Source organism: Heloderma suspectum, chromosome 2 (genome assembly GCF_057233095.1).
Source record: "Heloderma suspectum isolate Gila_16-S chromosome 2, 16-S_ref, whole genome shotgun sequence".
Classification (NCBI taxonomy): Eukaryota; Metazoa; Chordata; class Lepidosauria; order Squamata; family Helodermatidae; genus Heloderma; species Heloderma suspectum.
The window spans coordinates 62009777-62033826 of NC_139459.1; the positions used below are offsets into that span (position 1 = coordinate 62009777).

The 24050-nt window shown below is 43.7% G+C and overlaps 1 protein-coding gene across 13 annotated transcripts in view; it reads right to left on the reverse strand.

The window, feature by feature from the left end:
- KIAA0825 (KIAA0825 ortholog) overlaps positions 1 to 24050 on the reverse strand; it is a 377294-nt gene that overhangs the window by 233313 nt on the left and 119931 nt on the right. For all 13 annotated transcript variants that reach the window (XM_084833758.1, XM_084833751.1, XM_084833749.1 and 10 more), the window contains one exon: positions 15718 to 15831. In XM_084833758.1, the coding sequence (XP_084689884.1) occupies positions 15718 to 15831 (114 nt within the window). The remainder of the gene's footprint in view (positions 1 to 15717; positions 15832 to 24050) is intronic.

Sequence of the window (24050 nt, forward strand, 5' to 3'; positions counted from 1 at the left end):
TGAGTGGCTACTGCGGTTTCTGAAGCATACCGTTGACCGTCCGGGTGCCCAGGCCAGTAGCAAAGTGCGTGGTGTGAAAAATCCTCTTGTGTCAGCCAGTGAGACCCCTTACTCACTGACCAATTCCCATTCCCTAATTGTGTCTGTCTTCAATTTAAGAGGGAGGCTATGGGTGGTGGGGGAAGCAAACCTTGCACCCCCTTGAGATGTATGTCAAACAAAGAAGGAAAAAGGTTTTTTTAAAAAAAGATTCAGCATAGAAAGAGAAAACAGCAAAAAGCTCAAGGTCGAGCTAAGAGGGAAAAAAACAAGATCTGAGGCTGTTAATTAGAAAAATGTTGCAGGACAGTCTGGCTTTTAACAAAGCATGGGAGCGTGAGAGTGTAAGGCCGAAGAAGTAGCTGTTAGCCTAGCGCGCCGAGAGGGGGGGGGGCAGGAAAATTGCCCACAACGTTCTGAGTTGTGCAACATCATCACCTCGCCTAATTGAGATAAAATCCCTAAAAAATGGAAACTGAAAATGAAGACCCAGAAGATGAAGGCAAAATAGAAAATAAAGATGAAGAATCAGCCCCCAGAGCACAGGCTAGACCCCTCTTCGAGTGAAAAGTGTGCCATAAGACTGTCCCAAAGCAGAATGAAGCGGAAAGACCATGTTGAAGATCTCTGTCAAGGTAACCGTGTTTAGCTTTGAACTGTGTTAGAATTGCATAGAGCCTGTAGCTACTGACCATCAGCTATATAATTTCTGAAGAGCGTAACCATTAAGCTTTTGCCGTGGGATTCCCTGCAATGAAGAAATCTCACTGATTCGAGTGTCCAGTGTTACACTGCCTAAGTGTGTGTGCTAAAGAGACCGAGAAACCAGACAGCATGTTCCTGGCCAAGCCAAAATCGCGCTACTACCATGCTCCTGAAAGCTGCAATAAACTGTGTAAGCTGAGAGACCCAACCTGATTGAGAAAAAAAGAAGATATTGGAGCAACTGTCTTAAAAAACAATGAGATCTGTGTAGCTGGCTGGCTGACGCTGTCAGTGATGTTACAACTTTAAATTAAGACTGTTTTCCTGTTTGAGACCCCAGCGAAGAAAGCTGACCCGAGTTATTTGTTGCCCCTGCCAAAGCAAAGATTTGGCTGCCCTGTACCTCATCGTGTCCTGTTTTAGGCTTGGGATTTACAAATACAAACAAACTGAGAAGCTTGCCTTTAAAGTACTGCAAATCACCCCACCGCCTCCCCGAAGATTAATGGCTGCTTAAAAAATGCAAGTATAAGGCGATGCCCATCACCCCCCAGCGTCCCGAGTTTCAGCACTCAGTGTTTCAGTGCTTTCGTGTAGCAGGTTAGAAAAAAAAAAAGACTAAGTTTTTAAAATGTCTGTGAGAGAACCTGACAGAAGTAAAATAAAATTTACAGAGGAGTTGCCCAAGTTAAAGTGTCATGGCTAGAGAGCTGAGCTGTGCCGCTCTGTTTAGACAGAGGCCTTGCTAAAAAGTTAAAGGCCCTTGTCTGTCAGAAGGGGTGTAGGGCCACACTTTCCCTTTTTAAACTAATGCAAAAGTGGAGAGCCTTTGCTGGAAACATCGCATCTTCATTGCCCAGAGCCTTCACTGTTTGCCTCCATCAATGTCTGGGCTTTTTAGAGACACTCTGCACATGAACTAAAATTTTAAATTGTCAAAGACTTGCCATGGACAGTGCTATGAAGCTTTTGATAAACTTGAACTCTCATCGCTGTGGACCGTGTGTCTGTGTTTGTAGTCAGCTCAGTGTACAGCAGGCTGAATTTGCTCTATAACTTTTAGATTTCCTTCTGCTAAAACTCATGCAGCATAGAGTTGCTGATGCAAAAATGGTGACCTAGAACTCTTTGCATGTGTGGGTATGTCCGTCCCTTAATTTTAATGGGCCCTGAGCTTTCAGCCAGAAGAGCAGTATAATTGCTGGATCTGCTCCATCATGCCTTACCATGCAAGAAGTGTTTTCCATTCATAGTGTTAAATTGCAGAAAAAGTTTGTTGTGTATATTTTATGATTTCTTAAATATCATAAAATATATGTGATATTTGCAGATTAGTGTTAGTTGCAACTCCAAATAATACTAAGTGTGGTTCCCAATGGATAACAAGGAAAAAAAGACAAAAGCAAGTAAAAAAGAAGAAATAGAGAAAGTAGCAGACAGATAGAGAAGAGAGAAAAAAAGAAAGAAAGAAAAGGCAAGAGGCAAAGAAAAAAACATTTATAAAAAAGAAGCGTGGCCATAGTTGCCCCCAGGGTAAATTAAAAGCAGCTGATTGTGCCTGGAGCTTATTACCTGGGGTAAAGTAGCCACAATAATGTAATAGTTAAGATAAAAAAAATCTAACTAAAAGGAGAAGAAGAACCTATCCCAAATGTGTGTCAGTGGGACTAGTGTAAGGCAGAAAAGTTTAAGTAAGTTTAACTTGAAAAAGACAAATAAAGAAACAATGCTGGTGCATAGATCAGAAAGTTTTATATAAAAAGTTTGAAACATGATCTGCAATACAGGCAGATCAGCAAAGAAAAAGAAAGCAAAAAAAAGAGAAAAAATTTGTCTTCCCATACTAATAAATAAAAAGTGTTATCAAGCACTTTGGGAAGCGAAATTGTTTACAGGAAGCTGTGCCTGAGAACCAAACACTTCTAGCCTATGCTGAAAATGCTTGCTAGTGTTGTGCTGCCTCATGGGTAACATGTATAGTATAAAAACCCATTTAGCCCAATAGCTCGTGGTTCAGAGAAGCTGTCTGATCCAACAATTAAGTACACCTGTGTGCTGTAAGTTACCCAATAAAGTCTCCTTGTAAGTACCCCCCCCCCCGCTGAAATCCCAAAACACAAGTGGGGCTAGAGCGCCTCACCCAGTATCAAACCCTGCTGTTAAAAGCCATGAAAGCAGGTATGAAAAAGTCAGTTAATATGACCAAAGTGTCTAAAGTGCTGCAAGGTGCCACCGAGGCCCCAGAGCGTGCTTAGAGCGTCTTTCAAATGCCTATCGCCAGTATAACCCCCTCCCTCAACCCAGAGGCCCAAGAAGACGTGGCGTGGACAAAAAAAAAAAAAGAAGACCTGGCAGAGGCAAAAGATTCTTAAAAAAGAACCAGTGTGCCCAGTGTGGACAAGATGGACATTAGTGGCATGAATGCCCAAATAAAATAAATCAAATACACAAAGGAAAAAACCAAAGGGGCCAGAATAGGCGAAAAGGGAGACAGCTTGAGAAGGGCCATGACATCGACTGTGAGGGGCCGTGACATTAACTTCAGAATAATTGACACTGGAGCAGCATCAAAAGCAAACAAACGTTAGCCTTAAACAAGAAGTTCAAACACTGAGCAAAGTTCTTCAAGCCCAGCATCACTTTGTCTTAAAAAAATAAGCCATTCCCATCACAGAAGCTCATCCTTTCCAACCAAAAATTAAAGTATAAGTTAAAGAGGGAAAAATAACCCTTTGACTCCCAGATAGAAAAGACTGAAAACTGTCATACTTTCCACCCCCGCAGCTATGAAAGCAGCTGGAGTTAAACCCTGGATACATTGGACACGAGTCAAGAAAGCGAGAGGGGGAGAGTAGACTGTAAACAGAAATCCTGAAAATCCTTTAAAAATCATTCTGAAAAAGCAGTAAGAAGACGCAGGCTAGACCTTACTGTGGACACACCGGGAGACTGTCCCCCTGCGTACGGTCAGACCTGCAACTGGAGAATTGAAAAAGGGGACTAGACCCTACTGCAGCTTGCCAGGTAAATAGCTGCCCGGCGTACGGTCAGATCCCAAAGAAGATCAAACATGCGTGTTGTAGTGTTAGTAGTGTTGCATTGTGTCTCCTTAATAAGGTGCAAAAAGGGGGGTCTGCCCCTGAAAAAAAAAGTTTGTCCCAGTGATTTGCTGATAATTACTGGCTCCACCTGGCTAACATCACGAAAATAAAACATTTTTGTTTGCCAAGAGGTATACCTGCAAACAGGCTTATTAGCTCTTGCCTAATACCTGTCTGTAGACATCCTGGGAAAATTCAAAAAGATACCATGTTAAGAGTTTACAGTGTTAAGTTTAACTTATTCCCAAAATGCTAATTGGGGCGTGGTTGCAAAGATCCTACCCCCTACAGAGTTCACTCTATGCACCCCCATCGTTGCTGAAACAAATGCTACGTGTGCACGAATGCTTAATTGTCAAAAAATTTTCCAGAAAATATAAAGCTATCCCTGGCCCCCTTCCACTGTAATAAAATTCAAAACATATCTTTTAATAATGCCCACATACTTTTGCCTCATGGATGGTTTTAGACATGTAGTTCCCGCACTTGGTCATTCATTCCTGCCAACTTGTCTAATAACCACCCATGTTGCCTCAGCCGCCAATTGAACTGGTGCCAATTCTTCCCCTGTAGCCCGAGAAAATCCGTCAACGGCAGCCTCGAGCACTCCAACTAACTAAAAATTGTAATAGTCATGTGCAGTTATATTCTGACTCAGAAAAATTGGCCTTAGCAATGTCACTGGTTAAGGTTCCAGGTTTAGCCTTGGCTAATGGTCTAAAGAACAACTGGTTAGCTTGCAGCTTAGCCAAAAGCATAAATGCCACCTCACGAGCATTGTCATTGTTAAATAAAAAGCTGCGTGATCTAAAAGGTGCAGTTCTAGAAAATAAAGCTGGTATAGATTACCTCTTCCTTCTTCATCATTTAAGTTGTGAGACACACCAAAAGCTCTGTTGTTTTAACTTAACTAATAATGGCAATGCTGTAGATGAACAGATCAACAAGCTGCACAATATAGTAGCTAACAAAACAATAAGACAAAACAATTAGCTAAATTAGTTAACCCTTTGGCTTCCAGATCTTAGCTAGCTTGAAGCATTGTTCATCCTAATTCTACCAGTGTTGTTCATAAAAGTTCTGTTATGTCTCTGCGTTCCTTGTCTTATGCGCTGTTTAACCAATCTAGTTTATGTCTCAGCTAGTAAAACTGCTGCCCTCTACGCTCTAATAGCCCAACAAAAGGCTAAGTAATATGTATGTCACAAAAAGCTTTGTATAGTTATCAAAAATGCTATAATTGTAATGAAATTATGCATTTAAGGGGGGAATGTAGCAGCCATATCGGGGGTCAGACTAAGTAGCCTCTTGCAGTCTCATGCTTCATGTTCTTGCTGAGCTCTTTCTCCCTTAAATATATTGTTGTAAGCTGACGAGACACAAGAATTCCTTATCTTGTCAAAGGTCATACAGTTGTATATCTTGTTCTCTGCTGTTCTCTTCTGTTCTCTCCTTATCATGGCTACCCTATAACCCAGTTCTTGTATTATAAACAATAGTGCTAAGAGAAGAAATGTTGAGGATTGCAACCCCATGCGGGAGGGGGAGGAGGAGCCATTTCATATGTGTCACAATGTCTATAAAACCAATGTGCTAATGTAAATCGGGGCTTCTGGCTCTTTGGAAATGATTCCAGCCTTAAGCCCGCGCGTTAAATAAAGAATCTCTTTTTCCTTCACTCCGTGGTCTCTCTGACTCTGGGTTCTGCAACAAACCTAAACCTGGGATAGGAAACCTGATACCCTCCAAATATTTTACAGTACAACTCCCATAAGCCTTGACCACTTGCCATGCTGGATGGGGCTGATAGGAGTTGTAGTCCAAAACATCTGGAGGGTACCAGGTTGCCTACCCCTGATGTAAACTATTATTTATGGCCATTGAGCTTATCTTATGCTGAAACACTGAACACCTAGAGTATATCAATCTGTATTGCATTTGCACATCAGAAATATGACAATATATATTGCATATAAAGGCTACCTATTAGACAGTCTGAATCTCTGTTCCATGTCCCAATAAATAAACATTTTTGCATTTATATTTATTTGGTTATATTTTCTGGTTGCAACAGTTGCCAATGAGAGCCAATGTAATGGTTAGAGTGTAAGAGTAGGATTAGGGAGACCCAAGTGCAAATCCTCACTCAGCCATGAAGTTTCTGAGTGACGTAGCACAGTAACTCTCAGCTTAACATATCTCAGAGGATTGGGGTGCATGGGGAAGCCACACACTCCTTGTGGGACAGGTGGGGTAAAATGTAGTATATAAATAAATACATATTTGATCAGGGCCCATTTTGAGTTGTATGAATCCTACTTTCAACAGTATTACAGGAAGCTTAACCTCATATTTATTGGGATGTATCCAACATTACACAAACTGAAATCTGCTTGTGCAGTGGGGCTTTCCCACCCCCTCCTTCTGACTGCAACCCCCTGCCCCCTCAAAGCCTCCCCTGAGTGTTGGGGGACCTTCAAGAAAGACCTGGGAAGTGAACCAATTGTTTGCTGCAACATTAGGGCCAGTGAAAGAAGAAATGGGAGGTACAGACTAAGTTGTACCCCTCTTTGGAGTTATTTTATAATGAAGAGTGGATCAAGGCATACCCTTGATTTTGCCTTTGTTTCTGGGCATAGGGTGTGTGTTTGTCTGAATACTGGTAGGGTGGAAATCATTCCATTGTCATGATCAGATCACTTTCTGGTGAAATTTGGTCTCATGGTACCAATCCCTTTCTGCAGGGGACACGGACCCATTAAGATGGTCTACCCCCAGAGATTGAAGAAATCCAATGGATTCTTGGATCCTCTAGACAATTTTCCAGTAGCCAGAGTTCACGATCCTGTCAAGGCCCTCATCACACTGTGGAATGGCGAAGTGTGATGGACCATCAAAACAATCACTCCTGAGCACCCTCTTCGGCACTGTGGAGCTTGGAAGGCTCCCTGGTTTTCTGGGGAGCTCCAGACAATGAAACAGTTCAGAAGATGGAACAGTTCAGACTTACGCTGGAGCGTAAGTGGCATAACACTTATCATGAAGCTGATCATGCCTGCGTAAGAGCATATAATCATGCCTACTGCATGGCAGTGAAGGCAGCAAAGAAGGCTCACTTTGCTGCTTCCACTGTGCCCTGAAGTAGCCATCCAGCTGAGATTTCCTGAGGGTTATTTTCATCTACCCCAGTGAATCCAATATTTGAGCCCTCAGAGGCCCACTGTGATGGGTTCACAAAACACTTTGTGAAATCACCACCTTCATGCTGACTTGAACACCGCTACTGATACAGTGTCTGTTGAGGTGTCCAGTGCATCATCTTACCCTATTTTATGGGAACAGTTTCAGTTTTTGGAGCCTATGAGAGCAAGACGCTTGCGTCTGTATGACCCGTGGACAAGATACATGCTCTATTGATGCTTGCCCTTCATGACATCTTCAAGCTAGCCAAGAGGGACTGACCAGATGGATCAAGGGAGTGGTGAATGCATCACTGTGTGATGATGTGGTCCCTTCTCCTTGAAGGAGGGAGTGGTGCAACTCCTGGAAAAAACCCCCCTGGTCACACAGATCTATGCCAACTATCATATGGTCACAAATACCCCCTTCCTGGGGAAGGTGTTAAAGATAGTGATGGCATCCCAGCTGCAGGTGGTCTTGAATGAAACTGATTATCTCAATTCATTCCAGTCCAGGTTCAGACCTGGTTTTCAGACAGAATCAGCCTTGGTCATGCTGATAGATAACATTCTTTGGGAGAGGGAGAGGGGGAGTATGACCCTGTTACTTTTTCTTGATCTCTCAGTGGCATTTGTGTCAGTTCTTGCCAGCTGACCGCAGCTGGCAGCGGTAACTCATTGGCTGGTAACAGGGTCATAAACTTGTATTATGGCCCCAGGCCTGTAACCAAGTCACCAGTAGTTTTAGAGGGGCCTAGAGATCCATAATAGGAAGGCCTGGCGTGCTATGGTCCATGGGGTCACGAAGAGTCGGACACGACTGAACGACTGAACAACAACAACAACAAGAGATCCATAATGCTCTTTGCTTTGATTCATTATTAAGTGCAATTTCCTTGCTAGTGGGCCTCTGAACTTGTGAGATGAGTCAAAGGTCGATATCGCCGCCTCAGTACATTCCATGCTAACAAGCTCTGAACCGTTTATCTTATCAGGGCCTAGGATGCACCTGAGAAGTGAGGCTCAGTTTATGCTAAGCTACAGGCATCTGTGCTGGGAAAGTTCTGATTGTGTTCTTTCTGAACAAACACTGTTAGTCTATGCTGGTAAAGTTGCAAATGAATGCTAATTAACGCTTGCTTCTGTCATGCTGTCTCACTGCTAACATGTATGGTATAAAACCCATTTTACCCCTTGGCTCTGGGTTCAGAGAAGCTGTCTGATCATTGGGTACGCCTGTGTGCTGTAAGTACTCAATAGAGTCTCCTTGTAAGAAAACCTGGATCTGGCTTACCACTATCTCAGCACCTCTAAATCTTGTCAGCCCACATCCGGGGCAGTACAACCTGTCCAAGGCTGAGAGAGGGAAAAGGAGGCTGAAGCGGAAAACTTTACCAGTTCGTTCAAATCCAAGGCAATTTGGCAAAGAGAAGTCCGTTTTCCAATCCAAAATCCAACACGAGGGAACACGAGCAAGGCTGAGGTTCAGGTTCTGGTCGAGGCAAAGCTGACAGGATCCAGCATGTGAAAATGACATTGTTTTCCAGCAGCTTTGCCCCTGCCTGCTTCCTGCTTTTAATTGCAGCATCCTGAAACAGCTGAATGTAATAAATCTTCTTGCTTCTGAGAGCCACTCTGTCTTAAACAGACAGAGGCCCTCCTACATTGTTCTTTTAAATGCAGCCGCCTTCTCTCTGCTGGGGTCAGTGGCATTTCACCCTCTGAATCCTTTGGGGAGGCTGCAGCCAGGCAAGGAACATCCACATGAGGTGAGGGGGCTTGGGCTCCTTCTGTGCTGGTCCCTTCCCCTGGGTCTGGAGCCTGCCATTCCCCTTCATCCTCAGAGGAGTCCAAGGGAGGCATGACACTATCCCCCTCCCCAGGCTCATTCTTCCCCCACCCCCTGGCTTAGCTGGGTATTGCTGGTGGAACTGGTGAACCAGCCAGGAGGCGTGTACTTAGGCTGCATTTTCCCAGTTAATCAGGTACTGGAGCCGGCCACAATTCCAGTGCAAATCCAAAATCTGGGCAACTTCAAACTCCTCCTCCCCACCCACCTGCACTGGGGGTGGAAGCAGCCATCAAGCACTCAAGGGATGAGGCAGGAGGGCCGGAATGAGCAGTGATCAATGGAACATGGGGTGAAGGCGAGTGGACTCAGGGAGCTACAGCTATAAGGCCACTGGGTTGATCAAGAAAGGACCAATGTGCTGCGCGTCCAGGTTCCAAGATGGCCTCAAGGTATGCAGGAACTTGGTTGAAAGCCACACTCTGTCCCCTACCTTCAGCGGAGGGGCTGGTTGGCGGTGACAGTCAGCAGATTGCTTGTATGCTTCTTTTGCCTGGTCTAGTTGATCTTTCAGGATTGCCTGCATGGCCTTCAATTCCTGCACCATCAAGTCTGCAGCAGGGACCAGACAGGGAGGCGCCACTGATGGGATGGGGTGGCAATCTCTGCCACCTATGGCTATCTGGGGTGATAGCCATAGGTGGCAAAGAAGGGGGTCTGTGGGGTGGACACGTGTGAGGAGTTGTTGTATGTGAATTCCGCTAGCGGGAGTAGATCCACCCAATCATCTTGCTGGAAACTGACAGCATAAATGCTGTTCCAGCGTGGTGTTCATGCACTCTGTCTGGCTGTCCAATAGGGGTTGATGAGCCAAGGACAGGTGGGCTTGTATGCTGAGGGCATGAAACAGGGCTTGCCAAAACCGGGCTGTGAATTTGGTCCCTCTATCTGAGATCACGTTATCCAGGAGACCACGAAGGCAGAAAACCTAGATCAGGAGTATCTGGGCAGTCACCTGAGCTGAGGAAAGACCAGCATATGGGAAGAAGTGGACTATCTTGGTGAACAGGTCCACCACAACAAGAATAGTGGTCATTCCTTTGTAGCTGGGCAGGTCGGTGATAAAATCCAAGGATACAGATCATCATGATTCAAGGCGAGTGGAAAGTGGAAGCAAGAGGATGGGTGGCCACCCAGGAGCTACCTTGGCCCATTGACAGGTGTCACAAGCTAGTCTTTGACATCTGCATGAACCCAGCACCACCAGAATTCCCACAAAACTAGGTGGAGGGTCTTATAGGTCCCAAAGTGACCAGCCTGTCAACTGTCATAGCATAGCTGGAGCACCTCTCCTCGTATAGTTCCTGGGGGAATATACAGGTGACTTTGGTGGTATAACAAGCCATTCTGCAGGGGTTCCAGACTGGAGGTCTGGCCAGTGAGCTTGGATATATGGGTTGCTCTGCTGCAGCCCCTGTACCCAGTCCACCAGAGACAGGAGTTGCTGCATGGCTCAAAAGTTTTCTGGGTGAAGGATGGCTGCAGAGGATGACCGGTTGTCTCAGTTCGGTATTCAGGCTTGCAGGAAAGTGCATCTGCCTGTGTGTTCTGGCATCCCAGGTACATGACAGTGAAGTTGAACTGGGAAAACAAAAGAGACCACCGGATCTGGCGCTGGTTAAGTCTCCAGGCACTTAGCAAGTATTCTAGGTTTCTATGATCTGTCCATACTTGCACTGGATGATGTGCCCCCCCCTTCCAGCAGGTGACACCACAGCTCAAACGCCACTTTGATGGCCGGTAGCTCTTTCTCTGAGATAGTGTAGTTCGGATGGGTTGAGCTTTCTCAAATGGAAGGCACAGGGGAGTAGGGTCTGCCCCTTCACAGCTGGCTGGAACAAGACTGCCACCATGGCCCTGTCAGATACATCAGTTTCTATGATGAAAGGCTTAGTGGGGTCTGGCTGTTGCAAGATGGGGGCTGAGATGAATGCCTCCTTAAGGCGTTGAAATGCCTGCTGAGCGGCCTCTGTCCACTGAAACTTCTCCTTGGCTCAAAGCAGGTTCAAGAGAGGTGCAGTTAACTCAGAGAAGTGGGAAATGAACCATTGGTAGTAGTTGGCAAAGCCGAGGAGGCATTTTACATCTTTCGCGCAGTAGGTCACGTGCCACTGCAAGATGGTCTCTACTTTTGCTGGGTCCATCTGAATCCTAGAGAGAGAGATATGGTGGCCCAGGAAGTCGATAGTCACCAGGCTGAATTCGCACTTCTCCAGCTTGGCAAATCAGTGGTGTTGTCTTTGCCGCTCTAAGGCTGACTGCATGTGGTTCTCATGATCACAGGGATTGCATGAATAGATCAGAATGTCATCCAGATAAATCACTAGGAAGCGGTCTAGGAACTCCCAGAATATGTCGTTCATAAAATGCTGGAAGACAGCGGGGGCATTGTATAGCCCAAACAGCTTCACAGTATATTCAAAATAGCTGTATCCGGTGTGGAAAGCTGTCTTCCATTTGTACCCTTCCTGGCTGCATACTAGATTATAAGCCCCACGCAGATTCAGCTTAGTAAAAATCCTGGCCTCCCATAACTGCTCCAAGAGCTCAGGGATCATACAGTCATAGAATCAATGGCAAAGGGTAGTGGTTCTGGACAGTGATCTGCTTGAGGGCCCAGAAATCATTACACAGTTTCAATTCTGCACACTTCTTCTTGATGAACAACACGGGGGCAACCGACAGTGACATGGAGGGATGGATGAACCCTCGATGCAGGTTCTTGTCGATAAACTCCAGCAAGGCAGCTAGCTCGGGCTCGGATAAGGAATAACTTCTCCCCACCAGAATCTTGGCCCCTGGTATCAACTCGATTGGGCAGCCATAGGGGCGGTGAGGTGGGAGCTGATCTGCCTTTCGCTTCCCGAATATGTAACAAAACTCCCAATACTTCTTGGGCAACTTCCTGAGTTCAGTGTTTTCTTCCCAGGTAGTTAACACCAGCTCCTTCTGGATCCAAAAAGTGGTTTGGCATTGAGGAGAGGAGAGAGATACTTGACCCGTCGACCACAGGATGCAGGGGTCATATTGTTGGAGACAATCCAGACTGAGTACCAGTGGGAAGTGAGAGGCTACCATGAGGTAGAACTGAATGGCCTCCCAACATCCTACCAGGGCCATCTCTAATGGTACAGTTTCCTGGACCATGGGCCCAGAGAAAGCAGCCATCAATAATTTCCACCAATACAGGCTGGAGCATAGATTGGCGAGGAATTTGGTGCAAGTCTGCAAAGGCTAGGTCCATAAAACTACTGGTGGAACCTGAGTCCAACATAGCTTTGGCCTGCAGGGTCCCCTGTCTAGGGTCCTTCAGAGAGACCAGCATGGTCAGATGCATGGAAGGTGAGGAGCTGGACTGGTAGGTCCTCTGGCAACTTTTCTGGGGTTGTGGTGTGGGGTAGTTTGGCTGGGCAATGGGACATGAAATGGCTCGGGACCCCACAATATAGGCATAAACTTTGCTGCTGACGCCTCTGCTTCTCCTTGGATAGGTGTGGCCGAACCCTGCACAACTGCATCAGTTCTTCCATTGGGGCAGATTCTTTCAGAGGGGTCTTTTGTTCCATCTCCCTTGGGGTGGCATCTCTGTGGGCTGACTGGCAAGGAGCTGAGGCACATCTGCCTTCCAACGTCCCCTCAATTTGGAGGCACAAGTGGATCAGGGCTTGCAGGGTGGCAGGGTGTTTCACTCGGGCTAATTCCTCCAGCAGCACATCAGAGAGCTCCTCCTGAAATTGGTCCATGAAGGCTGCTTCCTTTCAGACCAGGTCTTGCTGTAGCAGGTGAAACTCAGTTATGTATTCTGTGAGGAGACGGCAGCCTTGTCTCAACTGCCTTATTTGGCGGTTAGCAGTGGAAGCTTTCACTGGGTCCTTGAACATGGCCCTAAGCTTCCTGCGAAATACAGTCAGGTTCACTAATAGAAGGCTATTCCCCAGCAAGAGAGTTGTGGCCCATCTGGCTGCGGCTCCTGTAAGGAGACAAATGAAGAACCCTACCCGTATCTTATCATCCCGGAAGGCCTGTGGCTTCAGGTCCATGAAGAGTTGGATTTGTGCCTGAAAGGCGGAAAGCCAGTCTGAGGTGCCTGAAAACTTTTCTGGTACTGCTACAGGGCATTTTGCCTTCACACAGGGTGGGACAGGGGCGGCTGCTCCTGACTGAGCTTGTAGAGCTTGCACAGCCACTGTTAGCATCTCAATTTGAGAGCGAAGGAATGCGTTTTCCTGCTGTAAATGTTCCATGGCAGCTGAATTCCAGCCCCCCCCTCTGTTATTTTTGCTTTTTTAGCAGGCTGGAGAACAAGCTGTCAGTTCTTGCCAGCTGACCGCAGCTGGCAGAGATAACTCACTGGCTGATAACAGGGTCGTAAACGTATCCAAGGTTGAGAGAGGGAAAAGGAAGCTGAAGCGCAAAACTTTATCAGTTCATTCAAATCCAAGTCAATGTGGCAAAGAGAAGTCCATTTTCCAATCCAAAGTCCAACACACAAGGGAATACGAGCAAGGCTGAGGTTCAGGGGTGAGGCGAGGCTGCTGAGATCCAGCATGTGAAAACAACTTTGTTCTCCAGCAGCCTTGCCCCTGCCTGCTTCCTGCTTTAACTGCAGAGTCCTGAAGCAGCTGCATCCAATCAGTCCTCCTGCCTGAGAGCCTCTGTCTTAAACGGACAGAGGCTCGCCTACATTGTTTTTTTACTTGCAGCCGCCTTTGCTCTGCTGGTGTCAGTGGCACTTTGCCTTCTGAATCCTCTGGGGAGGCTGCAGCCAGGCATGGAACATCCACAGGAGGTGAAGGGGCTCAGGCTGCTTCTGTGCTGGTCCCTTCCCTGGGTCTGGATCCTGCCATTCCCCTTCATCCTTGGAGGAGTCTGAGGGAGGCATGACAATTTGATACCATTGACCACGGTATCCTCCTGGACCATCTCTATGAGTTGGGAGTTTGAGGCACAGTTGTACAGTGGTTTGGCTCTTACTTGTAGGGTCAGAAAATAACACTGGGTGGCTGTGCCTCAGTCCTTTGACAGCTGAACTGTGGTGTGCCACAGGACACTATCATGTTCCCAGTGTTATTTAATATCTATATGAAGCCATTGGGAACAGTCATTAGGAGATCTGGAGCAAGGTGTCACCAGTATGCTGATGACACCCACCTCTATTTTTGTGTTTATATAGTTATTGTAGATGAAATTGTTTTTTAATTGTGTATTTAAATGCGATTTTTAATATTTCTAATATTTTAAACATGTGAACTGCTTAGAGATTTTATTATATTAAGCAGTATTTAAATAATATATATAATAATAATATATTAATAATAATAATACATTCTATAAATAAATACATGGGAGAAAGCTTTTACTGCTGATGAAGTATATTGAGAGAATATACTTCATATATTTAGAGAAAAATTAAGTATATTTTTTGTTATAAATCAACATTTTATTCATATCAAAACAACTGTTATGCTTGTTGTTAGTCCTACTTTACAGGCTTTGCCAGATTATTTTTTGATGTTGAGTTATATGTCATTGTAGTGTTTTAAATACAAGTTTGTTTTTATAATTGGATTTACACTGGTAGTGAACTGTATATTTGTTTGATAGGTGCTCTGAAGAAGAATCATGTGATTCCACACGGGACCTCAATAAACTGTTTCAAACTGTGCACTTTTGAGATTTCTTCTTCTCTTATTTTTTTACTGTACTGGGATATCACATGGTATAAAAAGGTAATCTTGAAATCAGAGCCAGAGGAATGTAATGCAGTAGAAGCTAAACATTTACTTTATTTTTTTGGAATATGTATGAACGATTATAGTATTCAGTTACAAGTACCAGAAGTTATGGTATTTGTGGGGAGCACAAAATGCTGTGGGGAGCATAAATAGCTGTAAAAAATGAGCTCGAGAGGACTTTTGGTCCAAAGTTAGAAAAGGAATGACAGTACAGCTGATAACATATGTCTCATATGTAAATTGTCATTACACTTACTGAAACAGCAAGAAAATTATGCGTTTGCTTCTAAACATGCAATGTTCTAAAAATACAAAACACGAACAAAGCAATAAAAGTAAAGTTTCTCTAAAATATAAAATGTAATACTTGGATTGAGTTATATTATTGTCAAGAACTTTATCCTTTATGAAAACAAGATATCATGCCCATAATCAAACATCAAAGCTAAAATAAATATTGACAAAGAAGTACCCAATCACTGACACTACCCAATAGATTTACTATCAAGCTAAAGGTAGTTTTGAATAAGTTGGAGGTTGGTCCAAATATACTGCCTGTTATATTACATGTATAATAAGCCTGTTATATTAGAGGATTGTATCATGCAAATATAACATACCTGTCATATTACAAGATTGAGCTTTTAGAGGCTGGTACAAATATAACATGCCTTAGTCCTGAGAAAGAGAACTCAGGGCTGTGTGATCCCAATCTCTCCCCCATTTGGTCCAAATTCCTGCCACCAGTCTTACACTTGGTTACTAAAAACAGAGCTTGCAAACTAGCTTAAAACCCTGGTTTCTAATCTTGGTTTGTGTAAACCATGATTATGGTCAGTGCCCAGTGAGAGGAATGACAGAAGAAATTTGTACTGCAAAGGGGAAGGTCTGAATGAGGGAGTGTACCCTATTCCTGATCCGTTCAGCACAGTTAAGGCACAAGCTGCATTAAGACTCCACTGACTCCTCATGGAATATTAATGATAAATGTCTTTAAGCTAGTTATATTTTAAATATTTATTACAATTTATTTTCAGCAAAAACATCAATAGTGAATATAGGAATATATTCTTAGTTTCTTATCTATATTATGACATAAGAATACTCACTTCAGTAAAGAAGGGGAAAAATCTGTTATGCCAGATAACCAGTGTAAAGGTTGGTAAAAAGTGGTCTCCAAAAAGCTTGAAGGCAAGGGATCACCACAGCTACTCTGAAATGTTCTGAAAAATACAAGTAGTTAAGAGTAAAATGTTATTATATTTCTTTAACAACAGCCACTGAACACAAAGCAATTAATTAGTTTGGATTGAAATAGCTACTTATATGAGTACTTCAGTTGCACAAAGGAGATCTCCAAGTGAACTCCACTGCAGCCCCCTTTGCCACATCACATACCATTACATAGTGTTCCCGAGTGGCTTCTGGATGCTGCCAAGATCTATAGCAGGAAAGATGTTGCAGGAAACAAACAGAACTCCACCTGCAGTTCTCAGGCTCCAAGCCAAAGTTTGGTATAAAAAACATTTTGGCTCAGAATTAAAATATTATCTACATATTAATTAATTAATTAATTAAGTTTCCCCCCTCTTGCAAGGAACCAAAGGCAACTTACGTACATGGTCCTCCTCCTTTCCATTTTTATCCTCACAACAACCCTGTGAGGTAGGTTAGGCTAAGAGTCAGTGAGTGGCCCAAAGACACCCAGTGAGCTTCATGGCCTAGTGGGGACTAGAACCCAGATCTCCTGAGTCCAACAGTCTAACCACTACACGACAACTGGGTACCCTCAATATATTTAAAGCAAGTTACAAAACCAGTCATAAGAACATATGGAGAGTCTTGCTAGATCAACCCAAATGTCCACCAAGTCCATCATCCTGTCTCTGACAGTGATGAATCAGATGCTCCCAGGAAGTCCACATGCAAGGCAACAGCCCTCTCCTGCTATTTGTATTCAGTGGCATACTGCCACAGAACTTGGAGGTGCCAAACAGCCATCATGGCCAACAGCTGTTCGTTGATCTGTCCCCCATGAATATATCAATTTTTAAAGTCATCTAGCCAGTGGTCATTGTCACATCTTGTGGCAGTGAATTTCATAAATATAGTTATATGCTGTGAAGAAGTACTTTCTTTTCCCTCTTCTTAGTCTACTACCAAACTATTTCATTGGGTGATTCCAAATTCTAGGATTATAACAGTGGGAGAAAAACCTCTTTCTCTACACCATGCATGGACCTAAAAAGACCCAAATGCTTTCCACATTTCATCAGAGAAGGGGCTTCAACTTCCATATCATTTTAAAGTCTATATTAGTGGAATACCTTAGTTAGGCAACCAAAGATCACAAAAAATGTGCAGGCTTTCAAGATTTCCAGATCTCTTCATCAGGCAAGATGTTACAAAAAGCAGGCTGGGGGCAGGGACAGAGAGAGAGAAAAAGGTTGTCTTGATTTTAAAATGATGGTGTCTCCATGTTCACAGTCTTGAGACTGAGTGGGGGGACTAAGGGTCTGCAGTCATTCAAAGAAAGTTCAAACAGATAGTGTGAAGGGGTGCTGGAAGCAAAAATGTAGAAAAGTTTGAAAAATAAAATCCTGCTATTATTCAGAAATGTCTGAAGCACATAGTCTTCATATCATTTTAATTTCTCTTTTCTGCAACATTTCCTGATCTACAGTATCTGTGAGACCTTGCCTCAGTCTAGGGGAAGCTATAGCCTGTGACACCGATTCTATGTCAGATGGAGAAACTGTAGAGTCAGGCCCAGCCACGGGAAGCCACACGCCTGATAACTCAGTTCTATCAGGCCTCCCACTGGCTTACGAGCTGAGAGGGGATGAGACTCAGGATGCTGATATGGCCTATCTTCCACAACTGGGAGACCTGATCTTGATGGGCCCCCTGCTTCTTGACCAGAGAAATTTTCCATGTGAATAGAGCAGCAGGAGGTCTCTGCAGGAGAGGGAGTTTCGGGGGTTTCCTCTGGTGCGTTGTCAACTAAAGAGGGAGGTTCAGAGGTGCCCGGTGAGGTGCAACCACCCGAATGCTAGGCTTCACTGCCAGGATTGAACGTCTGATAGTGATTCTTAGCAGCCACTCCGCTGCCTTTAAACCAGAGCAAGCAGCAAAGTCAGCAAAGCAAGACTTTGCTGGAAGCAATGCCTTGGTAACCTGGAAAGCTTCCTGGTTTCACTGGAACTGTGAACTTATTTGGATTTATTTTGTGTGCTGAACCCAGGGCTGATTGGGTCTTTTGTTGTAATGCTCATTAACTGATTCTTGTCAAGGAACTACATTGTAATCTGTTAACTGTGGATCTTTATTGGGAGGTTTGTAAAGGTTTATAGTTACTGAGATTGCTGCAATAAAAGGTTTTACTGAGACTTGTGCCTCGGCTCTGAGAAGTCAAGTTCTGACAATATCCTTTTTGAGGTGTGATGACTAGAACAACACACAGTACTCCATATGTGGCCACACCATATTTTTATATAAAGGCATGATGATACTTGCCATCTTATTTCCAGTCCTTTTCCTAAAAATCCCTAACATGTAATGTGCCTTTGATATCATCACCATCATATAATGAATTGATGTTTTCATTACATTATCCATCATGACTCCCAATATCTTGTTATTCTCATCACAGTCAGTTCAGAACCCATCAGAGTATATGTGAAATTAGGATTTTACGCTCCAATGTGTATCACTTTACACTTACATTCAACCTTATTTGCCATTTTGGTGCTCATTCATCCACTTTAAGAGATTCATTTTGGGACTTTTCACAATCTACTTGGGTTTTCACTGTCATAAAAAAAGAAGTCATCCAAAAATTTGGCCACTTCACTTTCCATCCTAAAGAGTTTTTCTCTAGGTTCACTAGGTATTCCCTCAGGCAGTACAGCATGACTTGGGTGTCTGAATTACTCTGGTCCTGGGAGCTCGATAGGATCAGGGTGCTGCTAATAAGGATAGAGGAATATTCCCTGAAGTGGCAGGTGTGCCTTGATCTGCTGTGACTTTGATCTGCTGTGAGCCCAAACAGCAGAGCTCTGTACTAGAAGTATCTGCAATTGTAGGTGAAGCACAGCTATTTGATGTGTGAGAGCCACATTGGGATATGCAGGTATATATTCAGATACATCCATACACTTCAGAAAACCCTGCTGTTCTATAGCTGACTTGCTAGCTCTCAGAATCTTTATCTTGAACCATTTCTTTGTCATAGAATTGCCCACACATCTGATTTTCTTTGGTAACAAGAAAAAATAAAAGAGAATATATCCTGGAGCACTTCTAGGCTCATGAAACTGGTTTGTTGGTATCTATGTCCAACAGGTGTTGGATGACTTTCAGAGTAAGGTGATGTTTCTCCCTGTTCCTGGACTTTGTGCCCCTCAGACTCTGTCCAAATTCCAAGGTGGATCCCAAGGTGACGGATTCCCTCAGGCATCCAAAGTAATTTAGCCCCACCTTACTTCAAAGCAGAGGAGACATTTCCATATAGTTGTGCGGGGATGCATAAGTTATTATGGGGTTTCTTACTGCCCTTGATGGAGGCGGAAGAGGAGATGGCATCAGTGGAAGTCTGCAATGAAACTTTGCTGGACATTTTGGTGCATGGCCATTTGGACTTGTAAACTGTAGGACTGTGACAGCCACCTGGCAAATTCACTAGATTTTTTTTTAAGGGGACATTTTGGGTTGTCCAAAGCAGGGCAAGATTTGAGCGGAGGGGATTGCTTATAATGCAGTTCTTCTCCCTTTTTTCTTCTTAAAAATTATTTAAAAGCCAGCAGCTGTCAGAGCCAGTGGCTTTTAAGCAGATTTGTTTTTCTGAGAGAGGAAGCCATGTCATGATGGTAAGCACTCTCTCTGCCCTAAAAATAATTCGGGGGTCCTGAAAAATAATCAAAATGCCCCCCATATTTGCCACCTGCAAATGGAGTAGAAACTTTGGGGAGCCATTTTGCCTTATCTCTAGTTAATTGCCCTGTTGGTGTAGATTCATCTAGAGCCCCAAAAGGACTGTTGTGTCCTGGACTTCTTGTCCTCTTTCTTTGTTATAGAAATAACCTTTTTTGGTTTTTGCTTTCCAGCAGTTCTGCCTATCACAGTTTTAGAAAAAAATTGGCACCTGAAATAGAGAATGCTTAACAATCTTGATTGTAATCTTTTATCCACGTCGCAGATGCTCATCTGGCTACTGGACTAGTTGCAACCACCCTGGAGCATAGCTGAACTGCATCCATGCTTGAGCCCACTAGAAAAGTGACCAAGAGCAAGTTCTTCACACTACCTTCCAGACTGCTAGAGATGACAAATCTGCAGTAGCGACTTCCTCTACCTAAAGGGATGTTTCCCACTCAAAGGTGGAGTTGGTCACTGATGTCCGCAAGGATGCTGCTTTGCAGTTCTTCCTCAATGACACTTTCACATACCTGTCATAAGATTTATAGGGTCTCCTCTTCACCCTTGGAAGGGATAACCACATTTGAAGACATTTCTGCCATATGCGCATGCTGTGTTGGGATCTTAAGTATGTCTTGGATGGAGTATATAGCTTGTTAATCGTACAATGAATCATCTTGTTGTAAGCTAAACCACTCTATTTTGAAGTCAGTATTCTGTTCAGTGATTCTGGAAAAAGTACCGTCTGGGGCCCATTGAGAACATTAAGAGAAATAGACTTGGCCCCAGTGGGTCAAGAAGACAAAATTGTTCTTGTCAGCAAGATGCAAAATCTTTAACAACTTTGGAGAGCTTAGAAGAAAATTGTATAGGAATAAGTGGGGCAAATGGGATTCTCTTTGCTCCACATCTTCCCTTGATAGTTCACTTTCCTCCTTCTGGAGGTTACACAGAAAAACGCCAATTGAGCTATAGAGGATGACTGGTTGGGACTCATCACACCTTTCCCCTTTGTCAGGTTTGACTGCCACTCCAGGCAACATAAGGTGAAATCCTTTTTAGTGTTGGTGAACTGAAGCTAAGACGCATTAACCAGATCTCTATCATCGGCAGCAGCAGCAGCGTGGTGTAGTGGCAAGAGTGTTGGACTAGGAGCTGGGAGATCTGGGTTCTAGTCCCCACTCGGCCATGGAAGCTCACTGGGTGACTTTGGGCCAGTCACAGGTTCTTAGCCCAACCCACCTCACAGGGTTGTTGTTGTGAGGATAAAATGGAGAGGAGGAGGATAATGTAAGCCGCCTTGGGTTCCTTGCAAGAGGAAAAAAGGCAGGGTATAAATGCAATAAATAAATAAAATAAATATCAATTTCATTTCTATACCGCCCAATAGCCAAAGCTGTCTGGGCAGTTCACAAAAATTAAAACCACAAAGTGCAGCATAAAACAATATAAAATTGAAACACTTAAAACCACAATATAACAGTACAACCAGAAGAAAACCTAGCAGCAACACAGACATTTAAAATACAGACGTAAAACACCAGAGCTAAAAGATTAAGAAGCTAAATTACTGGGAGAATAAAAAGGTCTTCACCTGGCGCCAGAAGACGAACGTAGGCGCCAGGCGAACCTCTCTAGGGAGCTCATTCCACAGCCAGGGGCCACAGCAGAAAAGGCTCTCCTCCTAGTAGCCATCAGCCTCACTTCCTCACCCTAAGAGGGAAATCTCTATCCTCCTTAGCTACCAGAGATTTTACATGGGGCCCCCTCCAGGCCTGGTGGGAATGAAAAAGAATGCTAATGCTGCACTGTCTCCAGATCCACTTTGAGTATCTCTTTTGGGTGGGGTCCTTCATGGCAAAGGCTGTGTTTTCTCTCTGGACCATGCCCAAGAACTTAGCCCCATCCACTTTAATGTGTGGGTTTGCCTTGCCCATTTTAATGTGTTTGCCTTCCTGTCTGCTTGACCCTGAGGAAAAGGCATAATGGGATCAAAGGCCAGTGGTACTGATATTTCCTTCACTCCTCCCTTCCCCGTCAGGGGCAGTTTGACCTGGCCAAAAAGAAGTGGCATAGCCACAGGATGGTAGAAATATGGATCTTGTTACATTCCTGCTACCACTGAAGATAGCCAGAACAACCTGTGGAGTCTAGCAGCCAGCTCTAGTGAGGACATCCTATCCTGCTAAGGACTAAAACATCTGCTGCAAGGGCTCCAACACTTACAACCATTTTTGTGGGAAGGGGAATATCCTCCAGCCAGAATGTAGGCAGTTGTTTGCCATTGTTGGGGATGGCCCTGAAGGGGTGAATATTGAGAGGCTTTTTGGTAGGCTCAAGGGGCTGGAAGAAAGGAGCAGGAAAGTCACCTTCTGCACAAACCCTTTTGCTGGTGCTTCACTGGATCCAAACCATACAGTTTAAATTTCCTGGAATGCTCACTGATGCATAACCATAGCTACTAGGAAATTCTGTTCATGTGTAAGATATGCTGTAGCAGCTGCCTCTTGTCTCAAAGCTGGGCAAAGCATCTGTGAGAGTTTCTCATATCAAGGCAAAATTCTATGTAAGAGTTCTGTTATTCTTCTGTCATATATGACAAGGTGAGAATTGATCTTGTAAATCTCAGTACTGGTGTGAAATGATGAGATGCCTAAATGATGAATCCTAATACTGTTGCTCTGTAGAATTTAAAGAATTTGGTATTGGAAAGAATCTTAAATTTGGTATAATATCAAGTTGCATGAATTTAGACTTTTTACTTTTTGAAAACATAAAAATACTTTCAGATGCTCAACTTATACATGTTTTTAACAGAAACAGAACAATTAGCAGGAAAAAAACAGAACAGAGGACAAGAGAGAAAATTAGAAGCATGGGCCAGCCCCCATTAGCAAGAACAATCTGTTGCATATGTGGTGGGACTGTGAAAAGATTATAAATGTCTAGAAACTCATGTTGGACCCCAATGAATGGGTGCACTTTGTCTTATTCACCAGTGTTCTGTTTATAGGGCTTGCTTTGCTTGAAAGAACAAGACATTTTGATCTTGTAGTAAATCTGATAACAGTTATAATATACAGAGAGCAAAAAAATGGAAATCAGTAAAAAATTCCTTCAGAAATTGAATGTTTACAAAGATGATGGGGAACAACATTAAAACGAATTAGGGTAACTGGGTATTCTGTGATTTTTTTTGTATGAACAGGAACCTTTTATTTATTAATGGAATACAACAGGCTATAGACTGGCAAAACACTGAACATGTAACATAGATTCCTACTGAAACTGACAGCAAATTTTCCACTCATTTGAATGGTTATGGATTGCAGTCATAATAATTTATTGACAGTCAAAATGGATTTTCAGGAATGTGAAACTCTGATAATGTCAAGATTGATCCCAATTGCAGGCAATATCATCATGACACTTGCAGACGAGAGTCTCAAGTAATTAACATCATACACTTGCATGTATAAACTTCAGCACTGTTGGCTCTACCTCCACTTTGCATGCTGGAGACAAAGCCAAGGACCAGAAAATACAAGTGTTATGTGGAGGTAAGAGAGCTAGTCTAGGGAACAGACGTATTCGCCTTCAGAGGAAATGGCAAAAGGATACAGGCACAGGTAAATTAAGGAGCTGAGGTTGTTAATTTATTAAATAGAATACTAAACAGGGAAACTATGGAGCAGTGACAAAAGTTAGAGACAAGGGAAATAAGGGAATGCCTTTTATTGTTTCCTTACTCTCTCAAACTGATGAAAGCTACTACACACATATGCATGTACTTGACTTCTCATCACTTGATTGCCCAGTACTTGATGACTAGCAGCTGAAGTCCAGTCTATAGGTGAAAATGATGTGGTACACTTCTAAAGTAGTCGAAGGGACTGCAGGTGGGGAAATCACATTTTTCATGCTCCTCTGCATAAAAACATCCCTATAAGTAGAAAACTAGCACAGCAAAAAGTGGGTTGGGGTTGAACATTCTCCATGAGGTACTAGTGTCTTGTTTTGAACGGGCCATTTTTAAATGGAGAAATACTGAAAAATGTCCTCCCCTTCACCAGCAGTCGGAAGATATATAGACCACTCTACCACCTCATTCTGCTGTGTGAACCTGAACTTGTGAAATGTTTTTAACTAGCTTGGATCTAGCTGAGCTTTTCAGCAAACAGAAGGATGTCATTTGTTCGTGGAAGCGGCTTAATTCCAGTGGAGCTTTCACGACTGGAAGTGGGTTGTGTGTGTGATTTTTGATTTTGCCTTTCCTCTCAACCCTCTAGGCCACCTTCCACACTGTTTCAGAGGGTCCCCTAATCCTCCCTAGCAGATTTCCAGGGGGTGCAGGGGACTGAAAGGCGAAGAGTGAGTCAAGACCCAAGGGTATACAAATGGACACCCACTCAGAGAACTTTGGATCCATTCCATTGTGTCTGAGGTGAAGTGAATTGATATAGAAACTCTGTTTGACTTAGTGCCAGGTCAAAATATTTGGCCTAGCTGGGGGGTAAAAGTGTCC